General features: G+C 37.0%; 1 protein-coding gene across 1 annotated transcript; it reads left to right on the top strand.

Annotated features, from left to right (window-relative positions):
• The first annotated feature begins 849 nt into the window (after positions 1 to 849).
• Positions 850 to 19399, top strand: LOC112155956 (B-cell scaffold protein with ankyrin repeats). The gene is made up of 15 exons (XM_024288041.2): positions 850 to 862; positions 933 to 1328; positions 3946 to 4088; positions 4178 to 4316; positions 4416 to 4558; positions 6642 to 6756; positions 7277 to 7458; positions 12367 to 12430; positions 12613 to 12813; positions 15268 to 15333; positions 16577 to 16662; positions 17929 to 17989; positions 18104 to 18133; positions 18227 to 18300; positions 18401 to 19399. Exons 1-15 carry the CDS (start codon positions 850 to 852, stop codon positions 18425 to 18427), a joined length of 1740 nt encoding a protein of 579 aa, XP_024143809.1. The 3' UTR covers positions 18428 to 19399.
• The last annotated feature ends 1105 nt before the right edge of the window (positions 19400 to 20504 follow it).

Raw genomic sequence — 20504 nt, 5'->3', positions numbered from 1 at the left:
CAACACCTATGTAAGAAAAGAACATTGTCCCTCAGTGTTAGAGAAGATACCACATAAAATCTGTGTTAGAAACTGGATCTAAAACAGCAAACCAGTTTACATTTAAATTTTAAAAGGCTCCCCCTGTAGCCTGATCTATGCAATTATGTTTTATTATTTTATCAATAACTTTTTTAATTGAAACTTGTTTTCTTATTGTATATAATTTTTATTTATATTTTAATAATACTTTTTTAAGTCTTGGTAGACAATTTTAGACCATTTTTAACTTGACAGATTAAAAAATAGGTGCTGGGCTAATTTTACCTTATTGCAGAGATACTTTTAACATGAAGGCCATGTCCTAAAATACTAGAATTTTTCAAACACCAGTAACAATGTGGCAGATTTCTACCAAAAAAAACATTTTTTTCTTGTCTTTTAAACAAAAATACGTTTATATTGGCCTATCGGGGAAACTACTCAATAAGGTTTGTTGATTTTGATTAAAAGACCACTGGGAAGTCTTTGAAAATAGGTCAAAAGGTGATTGAGTGGATGCTTTTTTTATCACTGCCCTCTGAAAAGTAAAGATTTGAATAGTCAGATTTCATTTCTCGAACACCATAACTACACATTTTCTGACCAAACCTCTTGGTACGAATGCTGTTTTACGTTTGTTCTGAAAGTTTGGCCCTAGCGTAGCTCCATAAGACTGCCCTCATGAGGAGAGTAAAAAACAAAAACAAAAGCAGTTTCTCTTACTTTAATGAAGCAGGAAACACTCTTATCTGGCGTCATCCTGTCAAACGGCCAGCCGATTTACATGATACTCGGAGGTAAAACCTGTCAACAAACAGCACTGCAGAAATGAACCAGACAGGTGAGCACTCCTTCTCTCCTTTTAGCAGATTACTGCTTCAAAACAACTAACAAACTGTATTTTATTTCAGCTAAAGATCTGTTGATCATCTATGAGACGGAGGCAAACCAGTGGGCCAGCTACCTGCTGTCAGTTTTCACGGGTCCAATCTCAGAGGCTGCGATCTGCTGCTATGACATTTCCACAGTCTCCAGTCGGCAAGATGACTACCTCCGCTTGTCCCAGTACACCTGCAAGCTGCTCATCCTCTCCAAAGGAATGCTGGAGAGTCTCTGCCAGCTGCGCTGCGGCTTCCTGGCCCGCATTTTGGTCCCTGCGTCGCAGGTGGTGGTGCTGCATTGTGGCGTGGATAGCCTGACCCCCCTGCTGGAGCTGGTGCCCCTGGACGGGAACCAGTTCCTGCAGATCTCCAGTGATCAAGACCCTCCTGAGTATCTGTCTGCGGTGACTGACATCATAAGAAAAGGTGAAACTCAATGGTTTCTTATTATTCTATATTTAACCCTTCTATTGTGTTTGGGTCAAATTGACCCATTTTCACACTTGAAAACAGGTCAATTTGGACACAAACACAATGTTTTGGGTTTTTTTGTTGCTTTTTTTAGTTTTGATTGGAATATTCCTCCTATTTTAACCTATTATTTCACTAAATGTTTCAAAACTTCTTTGTTTTTTTTCTCTGGAAACTTATCACTGTCCACAACCTTTGGAGGGAAACAAATCCTGCTTTGCATGAGACAGTTGCTTCTCAGAAACCTGTATGCTAACTTCTCCACTGGAGACGGAACACCTCGGATCTGAACTGCTCCAAATTCAGCAGAAACCCTCTCTCTGCTTTTTTTTTTCGGCCCGGCTGCTTGTCCACCGCCTCGTTCCTGGTGTTTCTAACTGTACTTGTTGTAAAAGATCCAAATGCGGAGGAAGTGGGCTTGTGTTTAAACAGGTGCATGAGCAGGAGGAAAATTTGATGCAAATGCAGACACCACTGATTACTCATTGCGAGCCATGCAAATTCAAAAGCACTCTGCAACACTCCACCGCATTGATACAGTGCTGCAGTTCAAACTGGGATCTCACAAGTAGTTCATTTTAAACGCACAACAGCTTCACCTCTTCAGACAGGTTTGTGCTGTTTAGTATTTGTCCATAAATATAACATGAAGCTGTTTGAAGGGCTTCAGGAGGAGCACTGAGTGCTTTCTGCATCTGCAATCAAACCAGATGCTTCATACATGGAAAGGTTGTTTTTAAATGTTGACAGGTTTGAATTTGGTTGTAGTTTATGTCTTTGACACCCCACTTAAAATGAACCAAACTGATGATAAAAGTGTTAAAACACGAGCGGAGGAACCAGCTGCTAGATACACAATAGGACCTCAGTGTGGAAAACAAAGCAAACAATTTCACAGCCTTAAATTAGATTACAGTCCCACTCTGATCATTGTTTGATTTAGTATAAACGTATTCACAGTGGTCTTTTAATTAGCAATATGGCATTCTAGCCAAAATAAAAAAATCAGCATCGATTTTCAAGGACATAGTTTCTCCAGAGCGGCAGGAGTTCATTCGAAATTTACTTTTGAGTCGTGGCGCCACCCCCTTCTTATCTCTGTAAACTCTGTTTACACTTTCTAGCTTACAGCCTCTCACAACCCCAACCGAACATTACCATTGCAACAAAAATGGCGGGCAAAGTTAGAACTATCCAGCCAGATGGCATCAGAAGAGAGCAGAGCAGGGAGCTTGAGGCCTGTCTATCGTATTTTCTGTCACTCCATTAGGCTTTTTCAAACTGCATTTTTTCTTGTGCTCCTGATTCAAAACGATTTAAATAAAGAAAAAGTGTACATCTTCCAATAGTAGCGCCCGTGCTTGTTCCAAAAATGTGGCAGCCGGCCCAGCGTTTATCAGAGACAGGTGGGGATCCCTTAAAGGAGCTTGCAGACTATTAGAGATCAGAGTCTAAAGTAATGAACATCTGGCATTCATTGGACACCATGGAAAGATATACGGTACTCAGAAATGCAATTTTAAGCTTAATTTTCTTAATACAGTATATGCCTCCATCAACAGAAAAATGCCATAAGTGCATGTTCAAAACATCAAAAACACAATTATCATCAGAGTGACTCTTTATCCAGTCTTAATCAAGACAAAAAGACTTTTGTTGGTGCAAAAAAGTTTCAATTTGGTCTCTTTACGTAGCACTTTTGAGAGTGGACCAAAGTGCCACCCGGTTACAAAAAAAGGCAGTGTTTTGTGAGAATTACTGTCTGAAACAAACAGGGGGAAAAAGCAAAATGAAGAAGAAAACAGAATGCATTACTTCCACCCTTCCACCTGCACAAGCTAAACAGAGGAATACATTTGGATCTGGAACCAAACAGCTCTGGTGTACATTCAGCAAATGAAATGTGGAGGCCTTAAAACAGTGAAACAGGAGTTTGGTTGGTTTGCATCCATCCATCTTCAGATCCCATTGAGTTTCTTTCGGTATCAAACCCCCAGATACAATTGGGTGAAGGCAGGCAAACCCTGAACAGGTCGCCAGTTTGTTGCAGGACCACACACTCATACTCAAATGCACACCTAGGGGCTATTTAGAGACACAGATTAACCTACAAATCATGTTTTTGGACTGTTGGAGACCATGCAAACTCCACACAGAAAGAACCACTGGACCACCATGCAACACACAACCCAATAATACGTTTAAGGAAAAAAAGGACCATAAAATTGCAGGAGGCTTTGGAAAAAGGTAGTACATACTGTCTTAGTTAGAAATGAGTCTCTTGGATGCTTTAAATATCTGGACATTCTCAAAGGAGCTTGGATCTGGAGTAGATACCCTATTTATCTATGGAAATGATGGAAATGTAAGAGAAAGCCAAAACTAATAAGAGGTGGGATAACTGGTTTCCTTGAAACCTAAACAGGGATGAGCAGCAGATGATCAGAATGGACAAAGGAATCTCCAATAGTTATCTTGTTGTAAAAAAAGCATGGTTCTTTGGTTGAATGTGGTTGAAAAGCAACATTTTGTAGATTTGGGGTATAAAATATGTAGCATTCACCCTTTACAGGTGGATCGGCCACATCAGCAAATGTCCATCCAGTGACACGTAAACCATCTGGAACACAGCAGAGGGCCAAGCAGCTGCTGTCCAGTGAAGCCAGCAAGGTCAGATCAAACCTTGTGGTTCTTCCCTCAAGAGTTCCTTGCGGGGTGAGAGGCATACCACTAGTCATTAAAATGGGTTTGCAAAGCTACCATGACATTAACGACAAAATTACCTTGTATGGCCTGTGTGGTAGAGCTCCGTGGAGTTGCATGTTCTTCTGAGAAGTCAAACTGTGGACTCTGACTGCGAGGTGGAGTTCAGCAATGGGGATCAGAGCATGAGAGTAAGGCCTGTTTGCTGGAACGAGAGGATCCTGTGCGTCGGCGCTCCAGGTGAGCAGAACAATACCACAAGACAGAAATTTGACGGGATGAAACGCTGTTCTGCTGTTGGCCTGCTTATGCATAATTGATGCATGCTTTCTGCTGCAGATTTTCCTGCGGGGAATGTGTCTGTGACTGTGTACAGTGGTCGGAAGTCACTAGGCAGCGCACAACTGCAGTACCACACAAACATGGAAGAATTCACCTGCCTTCTGTCAAAGGTAGCGGACCCTGTGGACTTTATGTGTCAGGTAAGGAAGTGCTTCCATTTGCTCTCAGGGGAAATATAGGGGAATTCCTTAAATGTTTTTGCTTACTGTTGCTAGCACAGTAACTGGTATTATTAGTATATCATGGTACATATTTGGTGTGTATACTGGTGTAGCTTTTTAAGCTAGAATATAGTGTTTGTACGCAAATCTTTGTAAGTGGTGCAGTGAAAACTGGGACCAGGATCGTCCTTTTTTTGGGCTAATTTTAAATGGTTAGCATTTGGGACTACATTAAAAATACAAACAAGCATGCTAAGCTAAACCAAGCTAGCATATAAACACGTATTATTTATGCTAACCGTGTTAAGTCACATTTACCAGGACACTAAGGCCCAATCAAGTTCATCCAGTTCATAAATAGTTAACATTCAATTTTTAACAATAGAAATGAACACAAACGTGACTTTAAAGACTTTTAGTTGTCCGGTTTGTCATAAAAACACAAAACTCAGCTTGTTTATCACTGAGATGTGATTGTCAGTAACATTTACAAAGAAACACTTGCTTGGCAAGATCTTTTGTGTGTCATTAATCGACATTTTACAGTCTGTATTTTCTTTATATAGGCTATGCCGAGATGTATTCAAATAAGTTCAGTTAAATATTAACTTAGTTAGAACTTGTCTTTGTTTCTCGCTCTCATCAGTAATCAGAACTGTTTGGAGCAACAAAAATTACTTTATTTACTGTGTTGTAATGCAGGTCTTAATTGAAAGTTTAAATTGTTTTTTTTAATTAAAAAGAAAATGTTCAGAAAACAATAACTGAAAATATTTTCTCTTGAAAACTGTCAGAAAAGTTAGAAGTCATGGCATAGATACTGTGATTATAGCAAGATAATTTAGAGTTAACTGGCTGTAGAAAAGCTCATCTAAAAATTTGGTTTTGATTAAGTTTACTTAAAAAAGAAAAAAAACAGATTTTTCTCATTTTTCCCCATTTTGATCATGTGTTACTTTATAATTTGCATTAACCCATGGTAAACCAGAGTCTTTTCAGTTTTTTCTTTTTGTTACTTTTAAGCTTTTTTTGGCAATGCTTGGTATCCATCTTTTTAGTACCACTTCAGCTTCTTATTTTATAAAAATATTTTTCATTATATTACACAATAGTTCCACAATTAATCAAAAACTCTCAATTCCAAGTGGTAAATTTATTCATTTTTACAACAAAAATCCCCCCAAAAAATGGGGATAAAACATATTTCTTAGTTGTATAGGAACATTTGAAACACGTAGAAACAAAATAAAAATGTTTAAATCCTCAAGCAAAGAAGAGACAAAATTAAATAATGTGACATTTGTCTAGAAAATAAGCGAAGCTCCAATCAAATTGTATGTATTTATTCCAATGGCCATCACAATTATGTGTCAAAACTCTTGCTATGTTTGTTTTAAACAAAATATTTCAAAGCTAAAAACCTTTTGAAACCTTCTCATTGAATTTTGAATAAAATGATACTATTGGGGGGTATTCTGTGTCATTCCCAGGTCATCACAAACTCCCAATGTGATTGGCAAACTCACCGGTGAGATTAGAAATTACTGAGGGTTAAATGCATTTTGAGTTCTTTTGGAATTTGTAAAGCTTTAAAAAAATCTCATTTGTGTAGTTGTGTACATGGTGCTTTAATTAAATAAAAAAAAAATCAAATAAAATCAAAATCAAATAAAATTTAAGAGTTAAAAAGTTAAGACAAACTTCCAGTGACAGATTCATTTTCACCGATGTTTATGGAAGGGTTTCGTTCTCGCTCTTGAATTGCAAGAACAGTCTGTTTCATCCGCCTTTCTGTTATGAAGACTTAATTTAATTATGTTGGTTTTGCTGAAGAAGCAAACTAGAGCCAGGAAAATAAAGAAATTGTCCAAAAAAACCAAAGAGACAGACACTTGATGCGTGCATGCCCAAATTGAATCTGGCATCTCTTACAACTCTATATTCCCATCCGATATAAATACAAACTCTACTTCCAGTTTACAATTCAGCTGGTAGTTTGCCTTATTAGTTGTGAAATTTATAAGCTTTATGCAGGATTTTTTTTTGTGTGTATGTGTTTTAGGCATTTCAGGTTTCCTCTGCGGACATGGTGGATAAGAAGCTGTCGTCGATGATGCTGGAGAGAATGCCAACGGGAGGCTTTGAGGCTCTGAAAACTGGAAACAAATACAAACAAGGTACTGTGAGTCACCATGACTGTCCTGGTGACTTGAACTCCTGTGAGCTCCAATTCTGTCAGGGTTTTATTCAAAATGAACATGGAAACGCAAATAACACATATAACAGAATTGTTTTATGAAAGATGGTAATACTAATACATCAATCTACTAGTACGTCCAATCCTTCTCCTTTTGTTCATGCGATGACAAGAGCTGAACATATTGGAAGGCATTTCTGTTGCATGATGAACAATATCCAGAGGGGAAAAATACAGGTTACCGTTAAGTCTTGGCTCATTACTTGCCAGACTGATGGTTTTATCAGGTCCTGAGATTGATCCTTAAGTCTGAGAAAAGGGCAGGAGGAGACGTTGCCTTGACGATCAGGTCAATACCTGCTTTCAAACTACTTTTCTTTGACTCCTGAGTGCGTTACATTGTCAGCATCACTTCACGTCACCGCAGGAGAAAAGTAAAGGACAACTTACTGTGAAGAAATCTGTTTACCAACCTGAATAAAAAAATGTCCGCCACGCAGATGTGCCCTCACTCCTCCATTTCGCTGCTCGCTATGGCTTCAGAGGCGTCTCCAAGCTGCTTCTGCAGTGTCCAGGTGCCAAGCAGGCGCTGCGAACGGCCGACTGTCACGGACAAACCCCCACCGAGATCGCCAAGAGTCACGGCCACACGGAGCTTCACGTCTTATTGAGGGAGACGCTGGTAATTGTTTCCACATTTGCTGCTTTCATTGAGTCTCTGTTGTTCAACATTTTTCTGTTTTTGGACTGTCTGAAGCTCTGCAGCATGGAGTTTGTCAATGAAACAGAAAATTCCTGTTTACAGCCACTTCATTAATCCCTTTAACTCCAATTCAGAGATCATCTTGAGAATGGATTATAGTCCATCTCTCTTCTTATTCTATAATAGGTTTGGCCCTTGTAGCATACCTCCACCACGGTTAAGCAGTCTGTGCAGAACACAGCTCAGTTTGTCTGAATACATTCAGATAATTAACCACTAATGCAGAGATTTCTTTGCATGACGGCTCTGGGGTTATTTTTTCTGTGTGTGTGTTAATCTGAAGATTTCTGCTCATCTTTGCTAATGAGAGACCATTGAAATGTAACTTTTCCTGCATGCACAAGCATCCCCAAGTCTGATTAATCTGAAGGAACTTTATATTGTAAAATTGTTATGAGGAGAAAAAAAAAATCCACAAATCTATTTAAACAGATCTCTATATTATCTTTTACTTCTAACGCTAAGAACTTCTGCAAAATAGCAATACATATAGTTAAGGTTATGAACTGTAATAAATGTAAATGAAACACAATTATTTACTTTTTATTACACACAACACTATGCAAATTCTGAAACAAACACAAAAGGAACCCATGCAAGTTCTCCATTTCACATACTCACCTTTTTCAGCATCTTTAGCCAGATTGAACACTTCCCTTCAGAAGTAGTTTTGTGTAAAGTTGAGATTAATAGTATGTTTAGTTTTGAAAAACTTCCAGGAAAGAGCTCAAACCAACAATAAACCTTGCAACAAAAACTCTTTCAGACACGTTTTTTGCTTTTTGGCCTCAAAAATTAAACTGCATCCACTGCTGCATTATTTTGTAACAAACCGTGGAGATAAAGAGCAGAATATGTTTCTTGAGCCTATCAAAGAATACAGAAACTTTATGGTAAAGTCTTAGTCACAAATTTAGTGGAGTGGCTGCATCTTGAGGAGCACAGATGTGTTTTGCAGTTCCGTTGACAACTTTAAGGAATGGCATAAAATGGAACGTCCTAATTTTTGTGCATGTGGTAAATATAGTCTGAAGTATTTGTAAGGATAAGAATGTTGCCCTGATGGCACACTATAGTAGTTAGTAAGGCGTGCGCACTGGGTTCTTATCAACCATGCAAATGCTGCGCCCATTGGGTGTGTACGTAGTGTACAACTCCTTAATGGATGCCTGTAGGATGCCTACACAAACGTATATTGTCTACATTCCTTGATCACCTCCCCAGAGACAATATTTACTGTAAATCTTAATCATTACACCATAATATTAGGCAAAAACAGTCAACATCAATGATTGACATATATCATATTATTTTATATTCTGGACATCAGGTAAATGTATACAAATGTAATGAGTCAGGCAGCAGGCAACTAAAACAGAAACTTTGTCTATAAACGTCACTGATCTGAAACTTACCAGCACTTCCAGGTCTAACATAATATTTAAACCCAGTTGTTGAATCCTATCAATGTAACAATTACAACAGTCTAATTTATAGAGTTTCATTTGTTAAATTCTCTGTTTTTATTCAACATTTGCTGACGCTTCAGGCCAACATACGGAGTGTCTGGCCTTGAGGGAAATGGCGACGCTCCTGCAGCTGTTCCTGAGGTCTTTTTTCTTTTGTTGCAAGGAATAGATAGTTTGATCAGAACACTTGTATCGGTGTTGGCTGTAAAATAAGCTAAGACGAGGAAAACCAAGATGTATGTGGATCTCTGATGTCCTCCATCATGAGAAAAATGCCCCAAGAACATGTTAAAACACCAAAAAAACATTTTTCATCAGACAAATCTTGTATGTGAAGCTATGTGAAGCCTGTTGGAGAAACTCTGCATGCTCCTGGACTTCCATTTACCAATCTGTAAACTCCACTTCCTCCCAATTAATCAACCGCGATGCATCAGTGATTTGGATGCTGGTACGGCAGCACTCTGTCAATAAATCCAAGACGGATAAGTCCCCTGCCTCTCACGGAGGCTGAATCACTTACAAGACCTGCGTCAGATCCACTCGTCAGCCCTGGCATCACACTTCTTTGTTAATTAGCTGTGAATGGCTCCAGTGGGGAAAACTGAATTATTCAGGGAAATAGCTCGAACACAAAGAAAGAAAATGTTCAGCTCATATCTGCAATAGGCTTTGGACTGCGGTATTGAGAATGGTTAATTACTAACATAAACGCACAAGGTCTTTTCTTTTTTATACTTCAACATCATCACAGTTTTGCAGAAGTACCAGGCTGCGTCTAAAAAAACTGAGCGGGCTCTCAGATGTGGAGCAGACCTTGACAGATATAAATTAGCTTGCAACTGTGAGGCCTCAAAAGACCGCAGAAAGCCATATATATTCTGCATACTGCACTGAAGAGACCTAGATTATGAGACGTCCAATGTGCTAGTTCAGACATTTATGAAGTCTTCTGAAATTACTTTGCATATTGAGTCTATAACTGCTCCAGCAAGGTGGTAAAATTGAAGCATTTTATTAATGTTTTTTATGGTCGTTTCTCTAAAGTCATGTAAGGATAATAAAATATAACTTGACGCAGGTCAGGAGGATGGATGGGAAAATGTGTATTTGGACAGACGCTTTTGGCACAAGCGTTCCCTTTAAACAACCCAGTTCCATGCAGAGGTTACTGGCAAATACCCGGGATAATGAGTTCAATATTTGTACTGAATTAGGCTTCAGTCCCAGTATTTCACTGATCCAGATCCTTCTACAAACTCCATGCAAGCTAGCAGACTCACAAAAATACAGCAGATTCTGATGCTTCGGTTTAATCAGCGAAAACCATAAAACACATTTGTTCAGTGGTCTCTTATATGTTGCTCCATTTAGGAGTAGCAACAACAAATTACCTGCTTTCATCTGATCCTCTCCTCCATATCCAACCAACTTCATGTCCACCCTCAGTACATCCATGAACCTCATCTTTGGTCTCTTTCTTACCATCTCAATCAGTATTTATCTCCAAAACATCTTTCATGACCAGCTCATCTGATAGACTCATCTAGAAGATGCTGTGTGGCTCATCCAAGAAGCTTTAACAGTTTTTAACTGGATGTGGGAAAGTTGAGCTCATTTACAGACTGAATACTAGTGACAGAATCCTCTTTTTATAATACGTCAAACACATGTCAAATACAAGTCAAATACATGTCAACCAATACATTGAGAACAAAGGCTTCTTCTTGATTGTAAACAAACTCTGGTACAGTTCACTTTAGTGTGAACGCAGAAGACTCTTTTAACCTCCGTCCAATTTGTATCTACAGACTTTTTTGATGCCAGTTCAATTTGCCACGTTCAGTACCACTCCGCCACCTCTTTTGACACACGTCCAGTTAACGTATACCACTCTTATAATGCACATCCACCACCTTTTTGGACACCTGTCCAACTCTGCCTCTTTTAAAAAAAAACATCCGGGCACAATTATTGATTTTCTCTTCCATTATGAATTTTCAAACGGTTGGTACTTTTATGAAATGAAGAGGACACTATCCATACATCACTACCAAATCCAAGTCTCTGATAGGATGCAAGAGTTATGAACGCAGAAGCCCAGAAGGCGCATTTACAATCGTTTACATAGACTTTTTATTGAAAGTGGTCAATTGAACATAGCATTACGGTTTAAGAAACTATCTCAAGTTTTAGAGGAAGGTTCTGTAGAAATGTCTTCATGCTAGTCTGACCAACAGTCTTAAAAAAACACTGCACTCTGCTTTTGATTCTCCGTATCAGCAGCTGAAGGCTGACTTTTTATTTTATTAGAGTAAAAACACTCAAGGTTCGAAGGCTTTTTATTTTACTTCTAAAGCTCTACGTCGACAAGCTCTGAATTTATCTGGAAGACCTTCTGCTGTTTCACACATCTGCACCGTCCATTCACACCCCTGGTTAAATAAATAAGTACCAGTTGCTCATCCAGACTGTATCACAAAAATGACCGCACGGACAATGCTCAGCATCTGATGGTTAAAACGGGTTAATCCCTCCCTTCTACCTGTTGCGCCCGCTAAGGACGTCTCTCTCGTCAGTTAATGCATTCGCTGCAGCCGATACCTGATTTGCAGTTCTAGGAACAGCACAATATTGTAATTGAGTCATGATTGGCTGTGTTGCTTGGAAACGGCAGACAGGGTAGAGGAGCAACAGGGAGGTGGTGGTGGTGGGGGCAGCTCAATTCAACTGAGCTACTGTATTTCTCATCAATCTGGAGCTTTATGTAGGCTTTTGTTATTGAATTAAGCCCACATAATCTCCGGCTGACGGAGTTTTTCAAAAGATTGCATTTAATCACACGCCCGCTTGTTATCAGAACCTTTTGTTGCAATAAAAAAAGAGATCATTCGGAGGCACTAAAACTGTTTGCTGTGAAATAAATTGTTTTTGTTGTGCTTATCCGCAGCTAAAACGGTGAGTTTATCACACGTGTTCTAATTATTGGGATGCTGTCTGACATCCAGCCACGGGTCCGGACTTGCTCGCTAAATGATATGTTTGGAGGAAAAAGGGGGAAGATTTCCTGATTTCATAATTACCCTGATCATGTCCCTGTCTCCAAGCATGCAATTAGCAAATAGGAAGCAGCAGTTTGACAGTCACAGCAAAGCCTGCTCTATGATGCAGACGGAGCTTCGGAGTCCACCTTGTCTGCTGCAGGTCAAACGCAGATGTTGTTCACAAAATGAAAACTTTGTTTTTCAGCTGTCCTTGCTTTTATGTCATCTGTCACATTAGTGGAACCAATTATTATATAATTGTGCAATAAACTATGTTTTTTGGCAGCACTTAGTTACATGTTCTCGTGTTACAGAAGATGCTGAACCCCGGCGAGGCCAACGCAGATCACGATGTGTATGAAATGATGGGCAATACAGGTGAGCGGACAAAAGAAGCTGCAAATGGAACCGTTTGTTTGGTGTTTTTCCTTTTCCTCTCCCCGCCAGCATAACATTACACTGATTTTCCATTTCTTTCCGAGCCGCTGAAGTGTCCTCTTGTTGACCGTGACGTCCCATTGGCGTGCAAGGTGACACTGAAGCAACTCTTTCCATCACAGATGTACAGAAACAGGAGCCAGGTGAGGGCAGTGAGGCAGAGGAGGAAGACGAGGATGAAGAGGATCTTTACACGCCGCTGGAGGCCAATGACGACACCAGCTCTGAGAATGCCGTGGTTATTGCCAATCGCCCGCCGGCCCCCGCTCCGAGACCGGAGAGCTCGGAAATGAAGAACAGCAAGGTGCCTTTCATAGCTCAAGGTAATGTCAGAATACATTTTTTTAATATAGATGCCGCCATGTTGGAACCAGAAAACGTCTGTAAGCAGTGACTGGTCCAAATCAGATTGAGTCATTGTTTCTATGGCAACCACTATTACCAATAAGTGTTGGGAAAATTCTGTCAATCAAATGTTTAGAACGTTAGATGTGACACCACATACTTTTATGGTTGGTCAGTTCAGAACTAGAATAACTTGGTCTACAGAAAAAAATGAGTAAACCTCATTTTTTTTCTTTATAATGTTTCAGTGATTGAGCCAGAAATTGAAAAAAAAAAATGTATAGCTATCCATTTAGGAAAGTTATAATAAAAAAACTAAAAGATGCAACTCTTTAGAGAAATATTTCAGAATTTATACATACAATTTTATATATATATATATGACTTTGTAGAATACTTGAATGTAGTTTTGGCTGTTAATTCTCAAAACATTTATATACACAAAACTATTACTATTTCTTAATTTACTGTGATAACACTTAAAAACTAATGAAAAAGTTGAAATACTGGATTTTATTTTTGAATAATGTTCACAAAGTAGTTCGGACTCACATAAAACCTCATGTTTTTCTTTATAATTTTTCAGTGATTGACACCGCAGAGAAACTGGTTAATAAAAACAAAAACAAAAAAGGAGGAATTTAGTATGGATAGTATGGATATAAAATATGGATAAAAAAACGTGTAATATTCATGTTTTTATAAATGTTCATTTGTTAAAAAATCCACATCAACAACTTTTTCATAATTTTTTGCCAGTTCAATGTGTTCAAAGTCTATAAAACTAATATAAATGTTAAAATATTGGAAGAATTTTCTTGTTAAATATTGTCAGCAGTGCGCTTTTGTTAGCATACATGCTACTGGAAGTGCAATTCCTGAACTTTTTTCCACTTAGTTTAAAAAGAAAAAAAAATCATAGTAAAAATTGGATATGAAGAGAAATATTTTTTCATTTTTTAAGAAAATAGTAATAGTAATAATATTTAACATAGATAAAAGCTATGTTGGAGCAAATTCAAGAGAAAAATGTATCTGATTAAGTAGAGTGACATCTAGTGGTCAATGGGGTCCAATACAACCCCCCAAAAACCCATCTGTAGAAATGGATGGTTTCATCCTGTTTCAGGATAAAAGTTTTTTTAAATAAAGCTTTTACAATGAGCTACTAAATATGTTATAGTAATGTTATGTTTTGAAACTAGTTACAAACTTGATTTTAGAAGACATTTAAGTCCAGATCACATTTTTTTTTTGTAAAAACATTTGTTAAAAAAAGCTAATGCAGTGTTCCAAACAAAATGAAAATTTTATTTAATGTCATTAACTCACAGTACTAACTGTTAGTTTAAGTTAGAAAGTATTTTTTCTGCTGCAGAAAATTTAACTGATGTAATTTGGATAAAGAAAAAAAAGAGGAAATAAATGCCTTAAAAAATAATCGAGATTTATCAAACGGTTGTTGATTTAAAATAAAAAAGGGGGAAAAAAATCTTTATTTTTAACCATAATCGGATCGTTTTGACACACAGACACAGTGAGGCCAAAAGCAGACTCTTTTGTCCCCTCTAACCATTCAATTTCAACTCTGTGAATATTTTATGATCTATTCAAAAGTGACCGGGATTATTAAAGCTCATAAATTATTCCAGTCCAGGATTAATTGCTTGAATCAGTCTATTACTTGGAGCTCAGAATCATCAAAGCAGTGGATTAAATCAGTCCACAGCCTCTCCTCGTGGAGTTTTCATTGAGGTTGCTGGAATTTACCCGTCCCTCTTTCTAATGGGCCCTCCGAAGCCAAACGAAGCCTCCAGTTCCCAGAGCCTTCTGCATTAGAGACGAGGGCTGGAGCTGCCACCATCTGCAACTAATCTTGGCCACAGCGAGGCCTAGCCGGCCAGAAAAAGTCATTACGCACCGTTTTCCATCGTCCCTGTCCCCGGAGTACACCAGAAAGAGGAGAGCTTTCCATCTGCGGACACGGCAGAGCTTCGAATCACACGAGGATCACATTTTGCTCCTCGTTTTCTCGCCGCAAGTGAATGAGGGAAGAGGACGGAGTTGTCAGGGAGCTGGAGTGGAACATGGAGCAGCGATGCGTGCTGCTCCAGGAGACGCAGAGGAGAGTGGGGTTTGGATGAATCAGACCACAAAGTTCACTATTTCTTGAATGAGGCAGGATGAAGGGGGATCGTGGATTATAATCTTAATCTTCTCTCAGAGAAGTAATCTAGTTTGTCATTAGTTACCAAAATCCATCAGAAAAACGTTATTTTTATTGCTTAAACTTTCATTTTGAACCGGCTCTCCTTTGCAACGATCATTTTTTTAGATTTTGGCTCCATCATGTGGAAATTCAGGTGAACTGCATCTACAAAACTTTCATTTTTAGATGTTTTTATGATCTTACATTCATCTCGTTTGCTCAGTGTTTCAGAAGAAGAAGACCATTCCGCCGGTGGACAGGGATCTCTATTCACTCCCCACCAAACAAGGTTCAAACTCTTCTTTCTGATTAATCTCTCAGACATTAGAGGTTATTTTACTGTCTATTTGTCATATAGTTTTTAAGTTACAACCTAAATTTAATAGAAACATCTGAAAAAATAAGAACAAGTCCAAACTTTTCAGAGATATATTCAATTTTATACACACACACACACACACATATATATATATATTGGCTTTAAATGTAACCACAAAACGGTCTCAAAACAAACTATTAACGTTTTGCTGCATTAATTCGTGGGTAATGCTCATTTTTAGTTTTTTAAAGGAAAAAAAGTTAAGTTAAAGTCATTTGGACGTCAGCAAAAAATAATTAAACCTTTCTAACAATTGAGCAACATTAATAAAAATAAACATATGACTATTCTATATTAAAAGTTTATTTGATAACATTGAAAAGATTAATTTTAAGCAATATTTTGTGAACTTTCTATTTTTAAATAAGTATAATCATATAGTATTAGAATTATGCATTTCTCAGACCACTAGGGACAGTAAAGGACTTTTCCAAAATGGCTGCCCCCATGAAATCTCAAAAACACTTTTGGCTGGAAAATATTTTAGCTAATTTTCTAAACTTTACAGTGAGAATAACTCTGCTATTGTTGCTAATTTATTTAATTGGCTACCTACTGTAATGAAATAACATAAGATTTGTTGATATTTAATTTGTTATAATCCAGTTACACCATGTTAAAAATGTGTGGATCAAATTTGTGACTGAGTGGGGAAATAAGCAGCTTTTTTTTCTGAACATTGGTGTTAATATTTTTGTTTTGCTTGATGTGAGCAAAAACTTAAATACCCAACATATCATAATTGATACTATCTATAGCTCATAAAATAAGGTGTAAAATGCGTTTGTTGACTTATTAAAATTAATATTTTTCTTTATTTATCCATACATACATACATATCACCTACCTATGTTGAAATAATAGAAATTTCAACTCGATCATTTTTACAACTGTTCTCTCTTAAAAAGCAGGAAAAAATACAATAAAAGAGGAAAAAAATACCGGTAAATAAAATATAATTGACTATGCAATTCTTTGTGGAATTTAAAGGGTTTAAAATTATTTTAATAAAAAAAATCTGTAATTTTGGATTAAGTGGGCTTTAAGAGACAGAAATCTTTTTTTCATCTCTACTGATTTGTTTTCAGTCATTTTTAAGAAATTCTTAGCTCCTCGTGATATATTTACACTTATGAAGTGTCGTTTCTTCCAGTGCAAGACCAAGAAGGCAGCGTCCCCCCCACCTATGACTCTTTCGTGATGCAAAGAGACTGGCCGACCATGAGGCTCAAGGAGAAGGTGAAGCCAGTTTCGCCGCCGACCTCGGGTGAAGCTGCTGGAGTGACTGGCAGCCAGCACACTGAGAGGAGCACAGATGGAGGAGGAGGCGGGAGTTGAGCAATCATGCATGTCTGCTATGTGTAGAAGGTCATGCAGCAGACATGCAAAGCCGCTGATGGAGATGATTGAACAGGGGCCATCAGCATAAATCACAGATCTATATTAAGTTAATAAAAAACTAATAGAAAATCATGTTACAATATAATGATAAATGTGTTTTTGTGTTAATTTTCCCTTTAATTTAGGTCAGTTTTTGCAAAAATCGCATCTGTGGGATGAAAACCTCCTGATTTGGGGGATCAACATGTGCTCTATCAATATTTTAAATAATTATTTAGACTTTCTACTCTTTTTTCTTTGTCAAATATTGACGTCATTGTATTTCTAAAACAGAAATGTTTGGATACATTTAAATAAAACTTAGTTTTAAAAGAAAAAAACAGCACAATCTGTACTTTATAAACCAAACTTCATTATTTAACGACCAAGGAATGATTGGATTCTGCCCCCTAGTGTTCAAAGAGGCGTCTTACACTTACAGGAATTTTAAAGATGTCTTTTTGACATATTTTTAACAAGAAATACTCTTAAAAATATTTTTTAACCATATATATGTCTTGAAATGTTAGAAGTTTCAACTGAATATTTTTTCCAACTGTTGCCTCCTAAAAACAAGACAAAACATTTAAACACAAGAAAAAAACAAACAAAAAATATACAATATAACTAAATTGCAGGCTTTCATTTCAAAATGTCTTTACTATATTATTTATTTTAATAAAAATGTAACTTGTTCAAAAATAAAAATATAAAAACAGATGAAGCAACCACATTTTGCTATTCAATTTTAACAGATGATGGTTCACACTATAAAACATTTGACTGTTTAGGGATTTCATGACAGTTTTTGTGATTTTATCAGGTCTCTTTTTAGAGTCCCATCTTTTGATCTATTTTTAAAATATGTCCTCGATCATCAGAAAAACACCAAAAAGACAATTTTCATCCGAGTGGGTCTTTGATTTTTCCTGAACACTGAAACTCTGTTGCTCCTGAGCTGACATATAAAGGCTAATTTGTTTTCAGTGAGTACAAATTAGCAGAAGGAGACTGAGCAAAGTGAATAACAGTCACACTATACAAAAAAAATAAATATTTTTTTAAATCAAATTGTTGCAGTAAAATATTAAAAGGTTAAAAACAGAATGATCTGTGTTGTTGCAGCAAAAGAGTCACTCCATCGCTGCCAGCGTCAGCAGCAAGGACTACGATGACAGCGTCTATGGTGAGCATTCAGCTTCTCTGGATGTGAAAACAGAGCTTTACTGTCATCTCAGAGGCCTTTTCCCTGCATAGTAAATTGCTAACCTCTAAAAAAATAAATCTTCTCTTCCTACAGATAGAATCCAAATTGCTCAACCCAAGCCAGGTGAGTCAGTTCAGTAAAGAGGCTTGTTGCTGTTTTGATTTAAATTAGTTTCTGTCCACTATTCATAATATTTGACTTCTCTGCTTCCAAAAGGGATGGAAAAAGAAGGCAAGAGAAGAAACAAGTTGGATTCTGATTTCTACAGCCAGCCTCTTAAAGGACACAACGTGGGTTAAACAGAAATATATTTAAAAACATACTTTAAGCTACTGCAAACCCAAAATGTTAAAATTTAATCAAATTATCGCTCTTTTTTTTGTTTTCCAGAGGTTTCGAAAAATTGATAAACGATAAAAATATGTCCTGGACCAGTCCACTGAATCTGCCCGACCATTCCCACCTGGTCGCGCTCTTGTTGTGGCAGAGCCAACTCCCTTTATCAATCACATCGGCACTTCCTGCTGCACTTCCTACTTCTGCTGTAGGCCAAAACCGTTGGCCCACTGGTTGTTCCTGTTCGGGTAAAGTCATCTTTCATCTTTATAAGACCCTCTACCCGCTCTCTGGTCAGTTTTTTCTTTTCCCCCTCTGGAACTGTTTACCGTCCATCTTATTGAATGGTAACCACCCATGGACCTCCAATTGAGAAGACCTCTGTGGAAAAAGAATTGAAACACAACCCTGAAAGAGGAACTCCAAAAATCTGGAACTTTGAAAAGGAAACAGAGCTCTGGACATTTCTGCACTGCTGCATCGATTAACGTTTTGTTTGTTGTTGTTTTTTGTCTAATATTTTCCATAACATCAATTGATTATTATACTTCTATGTTGCGTTTTGTCTCCACAGACTCTGGGTTAATCCCAATAAGAGTTACATCTGCAAATCATCTGCAATTAAAGTTTGACCATTTGACTTCTAATTTATAGCAATATTGATTTAAATATTTGTTTTTAAGTAGTGGAATTATTGAAATTGTATCATTTAAGTTGCATTTGTGTGTAAATGTTTAAAACTGAAGATACAGAATTCACACATGAGTTTAAGAAAGACTAAAATAAAAGCTAAATTAACTGCTATAAGCTAAAGATCTTGAAGTGTAATCTTAAATTGCTAGGAAAGTAGACTATCAAAACAAGCATCAAATATTTTTGGTAACGTTAATCACATCTAAAAAGAATATTTCTATCTCTATAACAGCAATGCTATATATTATAGCTTTTTATGAAACAGATTAATGGTAAACATCACATATGGTCTTTTACAACTGTCGATATACATTATAAATAGCTTTATCAGCACAACAGTAAACAAAAAGAAAGAAAGAAAAGTCAATTATTTTGATCCATTCAATTCAATTTTGAGTTTACACATTTATACCTATTTGTTAAGAAATACATTAATAATCTACTATATGTTTTAAATATATATATATTAATATGATACTGTTCACATACTGTAAAATATATTAGTGAAATAATGAGATTGTTACAGTGTTAAATGTTTTTTCAAAAGGAGAAGTTCTAGCAAAGATGTTCAGATCATTAACATTGTAAACATTGTTCTGCTTCTCCAGGAGGGCGTTTCAGTTTGGCCACTAGGTGGCGATCGTGCTTTGGTAGTACACCTTATTCCAGAAGAAGAAGAAAGTATAAGCAAAAAAAACAGAAAAAGAAGGAACAAAAATGTATAGTTTTGCAAAATTTTCCTGCACATTTTCATTATAGGGCTGCCGCAAACGATTATTTTAGTAGTTGACTAATCACCGATTATTTTGGAGATGTTCCCTTCAGCAGAATTTCGCTGTGATGGGGTAGATGTTGCAAGGACGCACAGGCAAAATTTAGCTTTGTGCTAATGTTAGCTTAGCTTACCTAGATGACGACCCCTCTTCAGCATTATCATACTCAGTAACAATGTGCTTCCTTTTCAGGCGTTCATTGGCATGTTGTTATGGTACCAGAGTCTTCCTTTAACCTCCAGTGACATCACTACTGATCTGTATTAGCACTACTGCACATGTGTGTTAAAGACAATGGCATTAAAAAACACGTTTCGTAGTTTTGAGGGAAAAAAAAAGATGAATTACTATTGCATTAGTTGTCGACTATTTTTTTGGTCGTGACTAATCGACTAATCCTGCCAGCCATAATTTTCATTTAAAAAAAAACTGCTGATATTATATTAAGTTAATAAGACCAAAAGTTCTGAATTAGCTCATATATTTGGCTAAAATTAAGACCCAAACAAGTGTAGAAAAAGAAGAAATAATAAAAATGAACAATAAAAATGATATTTAGATGTCAGAAATAAATGTAGAATATTTACTATACTTATTCATATAGATCCTGCTAATGTAAAAATATCTTTTTTAAACCAAATATAAGACAACTTATTTAAAAAAAAAAAATCAACAAAATCTGTTCATATCTT

Source organism: Oryzias melastigma, linkage group LG18 (assembly GCF_002922805.2).
Source record: "Oryzias melastigma strain HK-1 linkage group LG18, ASM292280v2, whole genome shotgun sequence".
NCBI lineage: Eukaryota > Metazoa > Chordata > Actinopteri > Beloniformes > Adrianichthyidae > Oryzias > Oryzias melastigma.
This window is presented reverse-complemented; position numbering and strand designations above follow the sequence as displayed.

Coding starts and splice junctions, on each gene's coding strand:
- LOC112155956 (XM_024288041.2), top strand. Junction 4,089..4,177: donor CCTCAAGAGTTCCTTGCGGG/GTGAGAGGCATA, acceptor CCTGTGTGGTAG/AGCTCCGTGGAGTTGCATGT. Junction 12,814..15,267: donor GGTGCCTTTCATAGCTCAAG/GTAATGTCAGAA, acceptor TCGTTTGCTCAG/TGTTTCAGAAGAAGAAGACC.